This window comes from Paroedura picta, chromosome 1 (assembly GCF_049243985.1).
Source record: "Paroedura picta isolate Pp20150507F chromosome 1, Ppicta_v3.0, whole genome shotgun sequence".
Classification (NCBI taxonomy): Eukaryota; Metazoa; Chordata; class Lepidosauria; order Squamata; family Gekkonidae; genus Paroedura; species Paroedura picta.
Genome location: NC_135369.1, coordinates 2611051 through 2624924, shown reverse-complemented (window position 1 = coordinate 2624924; position 13874 = coordinate 2611051). Strand labels below are relative to the sequence as shown.

General features: G+C 53.6%; 1 protein-coding gene across 4 annotated transcripts in view; it reads right to left on the bottom strand.

The window, feature by feature from the left end:
- LOC143829180 (unconventional myosin-Ie-like) overlaps positions 1-13874 on the bottom strand; it is a 44615-nt gene that overhangs the window by 8499 nt on the left and 22242 nt on the right. For 3 of the 4 annotated variants that reach the window (XM_077319647.1, XM_077319639.1, XM_077319665.1), the window contains 12 exons: positions 13380-13514; positions 12234-12366; positions 11032-11228; positions 9984-10064; positions 8999-9085; positions 7372-7458; positions 6171-6338; positions 4914-4999; positions 4362-4424; positions 3910-3991; positions 3032-3138; positions 351-449 (listed from right to left, as the gene is read on the bottom strand). In XM_077319647.1, the coding sequence (XP_077175762.1) occupies positions 351-449; positions 3032-3138; positions 3910-3991; positions 4362-4424; positions 4914-4999; positions 6171-6338; positions 7372-7458; positions 8999-9085; positions 9984-10064; positions 11032-11228; positions 12234-12366; positions 13380-13514 (1325 nt within the window). The remainder of the gene's footprint in view (positions 1-350; positions 450-3031; positions 3139-3909; positions 3992-4361; positions 4425-4913; positions 5000-6170; positions 6339-7371; positions 7459-8998; positions 9086-9983; positions 10065-11031; positions 11229-12233; positions 12367-13379; positions 13515-13874) is intronic. The other variant, XM_077319657.1, reaches the window with a different exon arrangement.

The following is a 13874-nucleotide window of genomic DNA, read 5'->3' as shown; positions in this document are numbered from 1 at the left end:
CCACAGTTAGATAGTCAGTTAGGTCTCTCCTCTATGCAAAGCTGTTTCTCTTCCTAATTAAAGCTATCTGGCAGCTGCATGGGAGTGATGTTCTGGCATCAACAGCTTAAGCCTCCCTCTGCCGGGCAAGTCCCCCCATTGGCCAACTGACTGGGGATGGGATGCAGAAGACCCCTCCCCCTGACATGAAGCCACACTCCTCCCCATCCCCTCCAGTAATCTTCAACATAAAAGGAGGAAAATGATTTTCTCTCTTTCCCTACATCAGAAGAAGTTAGCTCAGACTCATGAAAGATCAAGGTGAGGTCAGCTGGGAATGACATCCCCTCTGATTGACCTGCAAGTCTGACCTGTGGAGGAATTTCTGGAAGGCCCTCCGGTAAGCATAGCCAGCGCGGCGCACACGGATGTTCTCCCGCAGGCCCAGATACTCCACCTGGTGCTTCACCCTGTAAGCAAGCAGGGATCCAATAAGCTGTTTATTCAATTTATACTTATAGCCCACTTTTCTTGTCGGTAACAGCATACAGAATGATGTAGTCAGACAGCAGAAAACATTCAACTCTCTAAGAAAACAATGTTGAGGTGGAAGAAAAAAGAAACAACCAGTCCAGAGCATAGCATACTGTTAGCAATGTAGAAGAGGAATTTTAAAAAGCAGAAGGCTATAACATATCACAGACAACGTAGCGGAGGGATTTTTAAAAGCAGAAGGCTGTAACATACTGTAAACAATGTAGAAGAGGGATTTTTAAAAGCAGAAGGTTATAACATACCGCAAGCAATGTAGAGGAGTAATTTTTAAAAGCAGAAGGCTGTAACATACTGTAAACAATGTAGAGGAGGGATTTCTAACATACTGTAAAAAATGAAGAGGTTGGATTTTAAAAAGCAGAAGGGTAAATAGCAAAAGAAAGATAATCTGTACAGTAAATAACCCTTTCATTCTATGCCCTTTATAAAGATGTCCTCTTAAACAATTCTGCTTTATTACAACCTCCAGAAAGACAGACTTGTGGGAACCGTGAGGAGGCTCATGCCCAGGAACCTGGGTATGAGACAGTGTTGTTTGCATACATTTTCAGGGTGGCAATTTTTGAGGATTTCCTAAGAGGAGCAGAGCTGACATGACAGAGCAAAAGGGGAGAGGGTATCCTGAAAAGAATGGCTGTCACAAGAGCAATGGAGCCTCTGCTGACCCCCCAGAATATTCTTTGTCTCTGTTCTGCTCACAGGATGCACCAAGGGGCAGGAGGACAGCAGGCCACATCCCACGGCTGGTCCATCTACTTCGGACGGCTAATAGCTGTTGGGTGATGCATTTAAGAATAAAGTCATAGAATCCTAGAGTGAGAAGGGGCCACCCAGGCCATCTAATCCACCCCCTGCTCAGGGCAGGATCAGCCTCCAGCATCCAGGAGAAGGATCTGTCCAGCCGCTGCTTGGAGATGGCCAGTGAGGGGGAGCTCCCCACCTCCTAAGGCAGCCCCTTCCACTGCTGAACTAGACTCCTAGAATCCTAGAGTGGGAAGGGGCCATGCAGGCCATCTAGTCCCACCCCCTGCTCAGTGCAGGATCAGCCTCAAGCATCTAGGAGAAGGATCTGTCCAGCCGCTGCTTGAAGACGGCCAGTGAGGGGGGGCTTCCCACCTCCTTAGGCAGCCCCTTCCCTGCTGAACTAGACTCCTAGAATCCTAGAGTGGGAAGGGGCCATTCAGGCCATCCAGTCCCACCCCCTGCTCAGTGCAGGATCAGCCTCAAGCATCCAGGAGAAGGATCTGTCCAGCCGCTGCTGGAAGACAGCCAGTGAGGGGGAGCTCCCCACCTCCTGAGGCAGCCCCTTCCACGGCTGAACTAGAGTCCTTGAATCCTAGAGTGGGAAGGGGCCATGCAGGCCATCTAGTCCCACCCCCTGCTCAGTGCAGGATCAGCCGCCAGCATCCAGGAGAAGGATCTGTCCAGCCGCTGCTGGAAGACAGCCAGTGAGGGGGAGCTCCCCACCTCCTTAGGCAGCCCCTTCCACGGCTGAACTAGAGTCCTTGAATCCTAGAGTGGGAAGGGGCCATGCAGGCCATCTAGTCCCACCCCCTGCTCAGTGCAGGATCAGCCGCCAGCATCCAGGAGAAGGATCTGTCCAGCCGCTGCTGGAAGACAGCCAGTGAGGGGGAGCTCCCCACCTCCTTAGGCAGCCCCTTCCACGGCTGAACTAGACTCCTAGAATCCTAGAGTGGGAAGGGGCCATGCAGGCCGTCTAGTCCCACCCCCTGCTCAGTGCAGGATCAGCCTCCAGCATCCAGGAGAAGGATCTGTCCATCTGCTGCTTGAAGACAGCCAGTGAGGGGGAGCTCCCCACCTCCTTAGGCAGCCCCTTCCACTGCTGAACTAGACTCCTAGAATCCCAGAGTGGGAAGGGTCCATAGAGGCCATCTAGTCCACCCCCTGCTCAGTGCAGGATCAGCCTCCAGCATCCAGGAGAAGGATCTGTCCAGCCACTGCTTGAAGACGGCCAGTGAGGGGGAGCTCCCCACCCCCTTATGCAGCCCATTCCCCTGCCGAACTACTCTCACTGTGAAAATATTTTCCTGAAATCTAGACAATATCATTTTGTCTACATCCTTTTGGAAGTGACCTGCAGAGCCATCTAGTCCAGCAACTGGTTCCAACATCGACCACCTCATCCTCTCACAGACTCCCCCAAGAGAAGGGCAGGGAGGGGAGACCCCTGCTCTGTGGGCTGCTTCAGAAAGGCTTCTTTTAGCGGTCACAGCTGATTGCCTTTAATGGACGTCTGGTTCTCCCCCGCTCTTGCAGCCGAGAGCTCCATGGGATCGTTGTGGACTTTGCAGGGGCCTGCCAGAAGTCCTTTCCTGGCCCACCCTGCCCTTCCCCTCCAGAGTAGCACCTGATGCAGTTCAACAGCCCCCAACAACTCCGGCACATGACTTGCGGGGATCGATGCCCAGGGAAGAACCTGTGACTGGAGCCCCGGACTGCCTCTCCTCCCTTCGGGGCAGGATGCTCACGGACCCACCTGCTTTCCTCCCAGTCACGGGGCCTCTTGGTCTCGTTGGGCTTGATGCAGCGGATGTAGTGGGGCGTGCATCTCATCAGGGTGCCCACCAGGTCGTTGGCTTGTTTCTTTGGCGGTGGGGGGAAGAGAAGAGAAAGGAAAAGTGACCCTGCAGATCCAGGCCTCATCACAGAGGCCGAGGCCTTCCCCTGAGAAGACCCTCAGAAGAGCCCTGTGTTAGCACGTGTTAGCAGGGGCTCATGGGAATTGTAGTCCATGGACATCTGGAGAGCCACACAATCAGCTCTAGTGCTTTATATGGGTCATATATAAGGCCACAGAAAAGACCAAACCCGTTGCTTCTGCAGTTGTTTTGGGAAGAAGAAGAAAAGCTAATTTTTGTGCCCTGTTTTTCACTGCCAAAAGGAGTCTTAAAGCAGCTTACGATCGGCTCCCCTTCCTCTCCCCCCAAAAGATACCCTGTGAGGTCCGTGGGGCTGAGAGAGCTTGGAGAGAACTGGGACTGACCCAAGGTCACCCCGCTGGTCACACGTGGAGGAGGAGTGGGGAATCGAAACCAGTTCTCCAGATTAAAGTCCATCTCTCTTAACCATTCATGTTGCCCATGCCTGTGCTAGGTAGAAAAAGCACAGGCAAGAGGAATTGTGGAAACCATGGGAGACCCCCTGTGTCCTGCTGGTTGCTGGGAACCTCCTGGGTCATCTAGTCCAGCCCCCTGCACTATACAGGACACTCACAACCCTCTCGCTCATCCACTGTCACCTGCCACCCCCTTGAACCTTCACAGGATCAGCATCTCCGTCAGATGGCTACCCAGCCTCTGCTTAAAAATCTCCAGAGATGGAGAGCCCGCCACCTCCCGAGGAAGCCTGTGGCACCTTGATTTTGCTGCCGGCCGTGGTGGGACGTCCTTTCTTCTCCGCGCTCAGGTTTTCTGGGAAGAGGTCTCGGATGAAGGCGCTTTTAAGAGGAAGAAGAGAAACGGGATTAGCTTCTGGGAGAGGTTTGGGGAACAACAAAGAACTAGCACTCTCGACCCAGGCCCAAAAGACATCCATTCTTCCCCGGCATTTCCTTTGTGCTCCGGATTAAAGTCCATCTCTCTTAACAGTCCACCCCAGAACTCTTGTTGGTCTTTAAGGTGCCTCTGGACTCAGATCCAACGTCTCCATCTCCCAGCATCATCATGATATAAATCAGCTGTCCTCAACCCCTGGTCCGGAGATTGGGACCAGTCCGTGGATCAGTCGGTACCGGACCGCGGCTCCTCCTCATCCTCCTCCCCGGCTGCTGCCTCTGGGGCTGCCCTGCCACTCTGCCACCGGCTCACCTTTGGTGCTCTCCAGCGGCCACCGTGGCTGGGGCTCCCCCTCGGCCTGGCACTACACAGCTGCTGCTGGCAACACCCCCCAGCGGGCAGTGGGAAGTCAGGGGCACCGGTGGGAAAGCAAACAGGGCAGGGGCTCAGGCGGCAGCGGCAACATCCCTCAACAAAAGACTCCCCCCCCCCCCCTGCAGTAAAATTGTCAAGCATTGACCGGTCCCCGGTGATAAAAAGGTTGGGGACGACTGATATAAACCATTCACAGGCCCATTTTGCAGACAGGACAAACGGAGGCTGAGAGCCGGCCGTATGACTTGCCCCGAGCTTATGGTCTTGGCCCACGCTGGTTCCCCCATGCAGGGTGCCAATTAAGTCAATAAGTTAATAAACCTCCCAGCCAATATTCTCCACATTATGCCTTTAAAGCAGAATCCGGCTGAATGGAAACCAGCATTCCTAGAGGAACGCCCACCACGGTCAAGCTGTCCTGCCTGCGTCGCTTCAGGAGTGCCCTTCTCCCACCCCCCTTCCCTGCTGGGGGGTCTTTTCTGTACTCACAGCTCACTGCTCTGCATCAGCTCAATGAGGTCCGTGAACAGAACGTCGCGATTTCGCTCGCAGAATCCTTCCACGTCGTAGGACACCTGCCAGTCGGAAAGGGGGATGCTTAGAGGCCTCTGATCTCCACACTGCCCGGAAAGCCCTGGCCTCTGCCCCTCTCCACCCCACCCTTTCCTCGCCTACAAGCTTTAAACGGGGACCAGATAGATTTACGGACGGCCAGTCTGTCACTGGCTACTAGCCAGGGTGACTGAGGGGAACCTCCAAATTCAGAGGCAGTCAACCTCTGGATCCCAGAGTCAGGAGGCAACATCAGGGGAAGGTCTGGGTCTTTGTGTCCTGTTGTTAGACCTCCAGCTACTCCATGAGACAAACTGGACCTTTTGATCCAGCAGGGTTCTTAAGGCAGAAGGTGATGCGGTTGGGAAAGCCCTGATCCAGCAGAGCAGGTCTGGCCATTAAGAGGAACTGGTTGGCCACTTTGGGGGATGGGACTGGCTGGACCCTTTCTGGTCTAGAAAGACAGCAGAAGAGAGCCAGGATCTGGGATCCATGGTTATTCTTACATTTTAGATATACATACTATTATAATAACTAGATTCGAGTCCAGTAACACCAAATATATTGGGGGGGGGGGTATGAGCTTGCCATACTGAAAGCTCCAGCTGTGACCCTGTATAGAAGCTGAACTTTCTTCAGTCAGAGGGGCCTGTCCTGTGTTCAACAGGGCATGTTCAGCGGAGGGACAGAGGATTTGCGATTTCCCCCAGTTTCTTTTGAATCTCTTGCTCAATCTGTGCTGTGCCAAAAGCATGCTTGTAAATACTATCCTTGTAACAAACATTTTTATCTTTGAAGGAAATGAAATAAAAAGGATCCGAGAAATTCATCGAGGTTTGAGCCCAATCAATTTTTAGAAGGTTTCAAGAGACGAAGGCCCTTTCATGGTTACCTGACCAAGGAAGCTTGGACTCTAGAAGGCTCATACCTTCAAAACCTTGTTGGACTCTAAAGTCCTGCTGTGCTCAAATCAAGTAGTTCTACTGCAGACCCAGACAGCAGCCCTCTGAAACCACATTCAGAGACATTCATGGCAATTAGGTGTAGCTGGATAGTGAAATTGAACTTCTCCAAACAGAGGCTGTCTACCTTTAATTGCCAGCTACTGACAAGGGAGCTTGGCCCTCCGATCCCTGCCCTTCCTGCAGCTTCCTGGGTCTGACCCAGCTTGGCCACTCCCGGAGAGGGACGTACCTTGCCCGCATAGTGGTGGATGACGAAGCCCCTGTTCCAGCTGTTGAAGTGGGGGTGGGTGCCCAAGGCCGTCTGGAGCTTCTGCACCAGGGTGTGGTCGGCCCCCTCCCCCTTGGCGTGCATGGTGGCACACACGTCGTCCAAGATGCTCATCAGCCCCGGAGGATTCTGGGGGGGGGGGGAAAGGGAGGAGTCATGAGGAGGCAAAGAATCCAGCAAGCCCTGCCTGACCCCCTGGGCTCTAGGCTGGGGCCCAGATACACGGCAGGCAGAAAGAAGAGGAGCCTGTTCCATCTCTCCCCACAATTTCTGCCCCAGTGATTCATCTATACCTTGTAGCTAAGAGCTCTAGATGTTTCTCCACCCCCCTCTTGAAGCCATCCATGAATCATAGAATCCTAGAGTTGGAAGGGGCCATACAGGCCATCTAGTCCAACCCCCTGCTCAACGCAGGATCAGCCCAAAGCATGCTTGAAGACACCACCATTTCCTGGAGCAGTGAGTTCCACACGTCCATTCCTTCTTGGGTGAAGGAGGACTTCCTTTGATCTGTTCCTAGTGCACTGCTCCTTAATTCCACAGCTGGCCCACGAGTTCCTTGACTGCGAGAAAGGGAGGGAGGCCCTTCCTGGCAGGAGCTCATGGGAATTGTAGTCCATGGACATCTGGAGGGCCGCAGTTTGACTACCCCTGGCAAATGCTGGCAGGGGCTCCTGGGAATTGGAGTCCATGGACATCTGGAGGGCCGCAGTTTGACTACCCCTGGCAAATGCTGGCAGGGGCTCCTGGGAATTGTAGTCCATGGACATCTGGAGGGCCGCAGTTTGACTACCCCTGGCAAATGCTGGCAGGGGCTCATGGGAATTGGAGTCCATGGACATCTGGAGGGCCGCAGTTTGACTACCCCTGGCAAATGCTGGCAGGGGCTCATGGGAATTGGAGTCCATGGACATCTGGAGGGCCGCAGTTTGACTACCCCTGGCAAATGCTGGCAGGGGCTCATGGGAATTGTAGTCCATGGACATCTGGAGGGCCGCAGTTTGACTACCCCTGCCCTAATAATTTCAGTCCCCCTTTTGGGGCACATTTTCCATTCTTCAAAGGGGGGGCCCTTTGCAGCTGTGGTGACCAGAATTGTTCGCAGTGTTCCAAATGGGGCCGCACCATCCCCCTCCGCCCCCCCCCCCCGCTCTGCACTCACCACTTTGTTCTCAATGAGGTCGCACACAACTTTGTTGTTGAAGTAGTCTATGGGGCTCCAGCGAATGCCCTCCTGGACGTATTCCTCCTGTTGGGGGAGGGGGGGGGGAGAAGTGCAAGAAAGGGTCACACGACCGAGCTTGCAAGGAGGCAGCCGATGGGAGCCTTCTGCAAGCCACCTGGGGTGGTCAGCGGCTGTGGACTGACCCTCAGGCCAGACACTGGACCTCACATCTGGCTCCACATCTGACAAGCGGGTTCTGCGTTTCTTGGCCCGGGCGAGGCCGATCCGCTCAGATCTCGGAAGCTAAGCAGGGATGACCCTGCCTAGTATTTGGAGGGGACGCCTCCAAGGATTTGGGTGGGAGTTCCTCCGAGGGTCACGAGGGGTCAAGATGCGGAGGCAGGGCATGGCAAACCACTTCCGAGCGTCCCTTGAGAGGTAATCCTCGGATCTTCCTGGCTACACGACACATGCCACACAACATCTATCTATCTATCCATCCATCCATCCATCCATCCATCCATCCATCCATCCATCCATCCATCCATCCATCCATCCATCCATCCATCCATCCATCCATCCATCATGTCTGCCATCCATCCATCCATCCATCCATCATGTCTGCCATCCATCCATCCATCCATCCATCCATCATGTCTGCCATCCATCCATCCATCCATCCATCCATCCATCATGTCTGTCATCCATCCATCCATCCATCCATCCATCCATCATGTCTGTCATCCATCCATCCAAGATAGATGATTGATGGATAGATGGATAGATGGATAGATGGATAGATGGATAGATGGATAGATAGGATAGATAGGATAGATAGATAGATAGATAGATAGATAGATAGATAGATAGATAGATAGATAGATAGATAGATAGATAGATAGATAGATAGATAGATAGATAGATAGATAGATAGATAGATGATAGATAGATTTGCGTTGAAAAAGTGTTCAGAGCAACTTGGTGGTAGATGAGCCATCAAGTCTCAGACGACTTACAACCCCCCTCTGGCGTGTTCAAGGCAAGAGGTAGACGTGGCTGGCCATTCCTCGCCTCTGCACAGAGACCCTGGACTTCTTTGGTGGTCTCCCATCCGGACACTGACCAGGGTTCACCCTGCTGAGCTTCGGAGACCTGATGAAGCCAGACTAGCCTGAGCCCTCCAGGTCAAGCCAAGAGACATTCAGAGAGAGTTTGTCCTTTACCTGCCTCTGCACAGCAACCCTGAGTTCCCTCAGTGGTCTCCCATCTAAGTCCCAACCAGGGTTGACCCTGCTTAGCTTCGGAGATTCGCTAAGATGGGGCTAGCCTGGGCCATCCCGGTCAAGGCAAGAGAGGAAGGGAAGTGGTTCGCCATTGCTTGCCTCTGCTTAGGAATCCTGGCCTCAAATCCTTCCACACACCAGCTTGGAGTGACCTTACTTAGCATCCAGGTGGGATGAAATGGGCCACCTAGCCGGGGCCACCCAGCTCAGGGACAAAGCAGCTTGCCAGCCTCGAACTGATACAATCAATCAAAGAGATTATTTTCTGATTAGTGCACTGGTAAAATGGCAGCCAGCCGGTTTATCGAAACATCTCAGCCTGGGACCCGCCTGGGACTCACCTGCTCAGCCTTCAGGGTCAGCTCAATGAAGATCTGCTGCAGTTTCTCGTTCACAAAGTTGATGCAGAACTGTTCAAAGCCATTTTTCTGTGGGGGGGGGGCAAAGGAAAGAGGATTAGGGGGTCACGAAAGACCCTTCAGGAAGGAGAATGGGAGCCCTGGAGCAGAGAGGGAGGCAGCCGGGTGGAATCTCGTGGATTCTGCCAAATCCCCTCAAAGAGAAAGATCCGAAACCCAAGTTCTTTCCCAAGATGGAGCCTTGGAAGAGTTACACAGGAAACAACTGCTGGGATCGCAGAAGATAAGCGTAGTACAGATCTCTTTACAACCACAACTCATTGATAATGAAGAGCGTAAGAATATAGGAGAAGCCATGCTGAATCGGTCCAATACTCTCGGTCACCCAGGGGCCAAAACACAGGGGCCTTCAGGAGGTCCACCAGCAGGGCCAGGACTTCTCTAAAATTGGAGAAAGAAAGGTTTTCCCGCCAATGTTGTGGCTACGCCGTGGGCTGAACCCACCAACTAGATTCATACTTATTTGCCTTATATTATTCAGAGTCCTCCTGTCTCTCAGGAGAGGATCCTGCAGGGTAAGTCAATGCAGTCAAGAGGGTGAGACACCCAATAAGCAACACAGCAGGACACGGACCGGCTAAAACCACAGCTCAGGGAATTTAGAAGAGAGTGGCAGTCTCTCTAGATGTCCGTGGACTACAATTCCCATGAGCCCCTGCCTGCAGGCAGGGGCTCATGGGAACTGTAGTCCACGGACATCTGGAGAGCCACAGTCTGGCCACCTTAAGCCATTCGGAGGGATTCCCCCAGACATTTCTCCTTTCTGGCTGCACCAGTTGTGGTCGGGCAACAAAAATGGGGCATCTGCTTCGGAAAGACGTGAGGAAAACAGCAAGAGCTGCCATCAGAGCTCGGGGGATTTCGCCCCATGGCTCAGAGAACTGGGCCCTTGGCCTCCTGGTGTTACCTGGAAGATCTCGAAGCCATAGATATCCAGGACCCCGATGCTGTACTCCTGGTGGTCTTTCTGCATCGCCTTGTTGACTGCCTGAGAGGAGAAAGAGAGCCAAGAGGGAGAGGAAGGAGGAGGAGATTAATTGGGCAGAGCTGGGGGGAGAAGTTCAGAGTCAGGTCCTGCAGAGAGCCTCTTGGGCCTGGCCAGGTTAACGGGTTGGAACTGGTTTTATCCCTTGGCATTGCTTGCTCGTCTGTAGAGTCTGCCATTTTCCTCTGGGGAGGATGGGGCTGTGGGCGAGGGGAGCTTGGGCGTTGTTGGTGAGGCCGGTCTTGAGTACGAATGACGCCACGCGCACCTGGGAGCGAGACTAGATCGTGCGCTTTTCCTGGGAAGAGGGGGAAGCTGCCTTTTGTCAGTTGGGGGTGTTATTTCTGGGGTTATAGAGATCAGAGTGTTGCCTGTCAACCCAGTTTCAACTCAGAATAACCATGAGCTTCGTATCACTCCTTCTGCTGCTGATGCCAAGGGTGCTCACTGAGAAAGTCAGCAGGAATCTGACAGCTAGCTCAGGCTGTCCAGGACAGGACAAAAGAGATACAGAGGCAGTTTACCAGGTTTCCCTTTACGGTTTCCCATCCAGCTACTAACCAGCTCGACCCTGCTTGGTTCCCGAGATCTGACGCGATGGGGCTAGCTCTACTGACCGACTCGCCCCTGTGGGGTGGCAGGTGGATTCCCTTCAGGGCAGGCTGGATTCTGGAGATTTTTGGTGGAGGAGGATCACGTGGGGTCACTGTGCTAAGGCAGGTAGTTGTGAGTGTCCTGCACTGTGCAGGGGGTTGGACTAGATGACTCTGGAGGTCCCTTCCAACTCTAGGATTCTATTAATCTAAGTTGCCAACCAGACCAACTGGACTTGTTTGGCCCCTGAAGGGGGATGGAAGGGGGCTGACAGGGAAGCTCAGCCCCAAGAGTCGGGGGGGAGAGCGGGAGAGAAAGAGCAGCGGATTCCACCCAGGGGTCTCCAGCCCCAGGGTCCCTCTGGGCTACGACTCACATCCACCAGGTAGTCAAAGAGGCGTGCATAGAGGGCCTTGGAGAGCGCGTCCCGGGTGAAGTTCGCCTGCTCAACATTCAGCGTCACGTCGATGACTTCCTGCCGTCCGCCCCATTTGCTGTCCATCTTGCGGCTGGTCAGCTTCTCCTGCAGCCGCTGTTGGTCCACACCCAGCAGGTAGGAGGGGAAGGCCAGGACTAAGGAAGGGGAGAACCGATCATAAGTCAGCATACTTGGAGTGTGGGCAGAGAACTCAAAAGTGGCGTGCACGCAGGTTCGTTATGCCAAGGAGGCTGCACAACAGCCCTGCTAGGTGGTCCTGCAGCAGTGGCCCCGGCCTAATGCTCTGAGGGAAGCAAGACTTTCCCAGGCTCATGGTCTATCTATGGGGCACCACAACCCATGAAGCGATGGGCAATCTGTCGGCAGAGTTGGAATTTGCAAATCCCAGGCCACTTAAAGAACAAAATAGTTTTTATCGCGAAAACAACCAGGTCTAGAAAGAGGACAGAAGAGAGTCACGACAGTCTAACGGTCGTCCTTCCTTCTGTCCGTTCTGGAGGCAAGCAGGGAAGAAATGCGCTCGAAGGAGCCAGAGGTCTCCCAATGAGCCAAGGAGGACGTAGGAGGAGAAGAATTCTGGGGACGTTCCTATTCCAGCATCTCCCCTGATGCCCCCTGAAGGCGATTGGGAATGTTGAGAACGGCTGTTCTAGAACAATAAAGTCATAGCTGGCTCAGGGCAACTCCTTAAGGCAGGGGTGGTCAAACTGCGGCCCTCCAGATGTCCATGGACTACAATTCCCATGAGCCCCCGGCAGGGGGCTCATGGGAATTGTAGTCCATGGACATCTGGAGGGCCGCAGTTTGACTACCCCTGCCTTAAGAGATGTCCTTGCCTGCCTCTGTGTAGAAACCCTGGTCTTCCTTGGCACTCTCCCACCCATGGACGAACCAGGGCCATGGCTCAGCTGGGCTAGTCTGAGCTGCTCAGAAAGCTCCTGGCTGCTCTACCGTGTGGAAAAACGGCCCACAGCTAGGCCTGGCTGGAGACCTGTCTGCAACCCTCCACCCCTGCTGCACAGCTGGCCAAGGGCCACCAAATTCCTCCTGGCTCCTCCCCAACACACACACAAAATGCCCATGACCTCTGCCTCACCCCGTCCCATGCCATCCCACCCAGGCTGCCCCCCTCGACTCACAGTCCTCGCTCTCCACCACGGCATAGTTGCCCGACTCCCGGAAGGTGATGTTGCCCAGGTGTAGGACGCCGGCCACGATCTGCAGCACCAGGGCCTGCTCTTCTCCCGAGAGGCCCACCACGTCCATGGCCGTCTGCAGAGGGAGGGTGCAACGGAGGAGGCACTGAGGCCAGAGGGGAGGAGCAGACCGGCAATTGGGCTGCCGGCTCTCCAGCAGTTTTGGGAGCTCTGGGCCAGGGCGCCACTGAGCATGTGCCAAGAGCCTTTTTTTCCTGGAGGGCCCCCCTCGATCTTTCCTCGAAAATAAGCTGAAGAAAAGTGTCAGGGGAGAAGCTGTCTGTCTGTCTGCCTCTCTCTCTCTCTCTTTCTCGTTCTCTCCCGTACTTTTAATTGTCGGCATAAGCTTCTACCCCGGAATTCTACCTCTCCTATATTAGATTTTTATATTAGCTTCTGTATTAGCTTCTACCACTCCTATATTAGATTTTTGAGGGGCTAGTGGGTTATTGACCGCCATGTTTTTTTAATTGTTTTAGGAGTCTGTATTGATGAATGTAGAGAGCCTCTTGTGGCGCAGAGTGGTAAGGCAGCCGCCTGAAAGCTTTGCCCATGAGGCTGGGAGTTCAATCCCAGCAGCTGGCTCAAGGTTGACTCAGCCTTCCCTCCTTCCGAGGTCGGTGAAATGAGTACCCAGCTTGCTGGGGGCTAAATGGTAATGACTGGGGAAGGCACTGGCAAACCACCCCGTATTGAGTCTGCCATGAAAACGCTGGAGGGGTCAGACATGACTCGGTGCTTGCACAGGGGAGACCTTTACCTTTTTTATTGATGAATGTCCGGATGGGTTTTAATGGGGTTTTTATCGGACTGTTGTGACCCGCCACGAGCCAGTTATGAGAGTGACGGGCAAAAAGTCACAACAATAATAAGAATATAATAATAATAATAAAACTTGGTTGGTCTTAAAGGTGCCCCTGGACTCAAACGAAAACTTCCGCCAAGAAATAAACTTGTTCTGAAGTTTTATTCTGCACAGGAAAGCTCCTGCCCAGGACTAAGCTAGGTTGCTCTTGAAGGTAGAGATGCTTGGTGGAAGAGGTTTTTTTTTGGGGGGGAAGGGGGGGTGATGCCCGTCTCAGTCCATACCAACGTCTCCTGGAACTCCTGGTGGTCACTCATGTCGTCCACCTTGTAGGCCGCAGACTGGTTGAGGTAGTAGTAATAATCCGGCGTCGTGATCCCCAGATTTTCTCTCTGTTCTGGGGTAGCACCTTCCAGCAGCTGTGGAGGGGGGACAGGACGGGAAAGGAATCAGAACCACACAGGCCTGGGAGAGCCCACTGGAGGCCATCCAGTCCTGCCCCCCCGTCCCACCTTATCAGGGACTTAAAGATCACCCCCTCCTGACAGGTGCTCATCCAATCTCCTCCTTAAAATGTCCAGCGAAGGAGACTCCACCGTCCTCCGAGCCAGTGGACCCCATCAACGAACAGCCCTCCCTGTCAGAAAATGCTTTCTAATATTTCAGTGGAAGCTCCTTTCCTGTCATCTTAACCTGTTGCTTCTAAAGCTGCAGGAAACTAGTTGCCCCCCCACTTTCAGCATGTCTACCCCTCACGTAGTTAAACCCCTATCAGATCA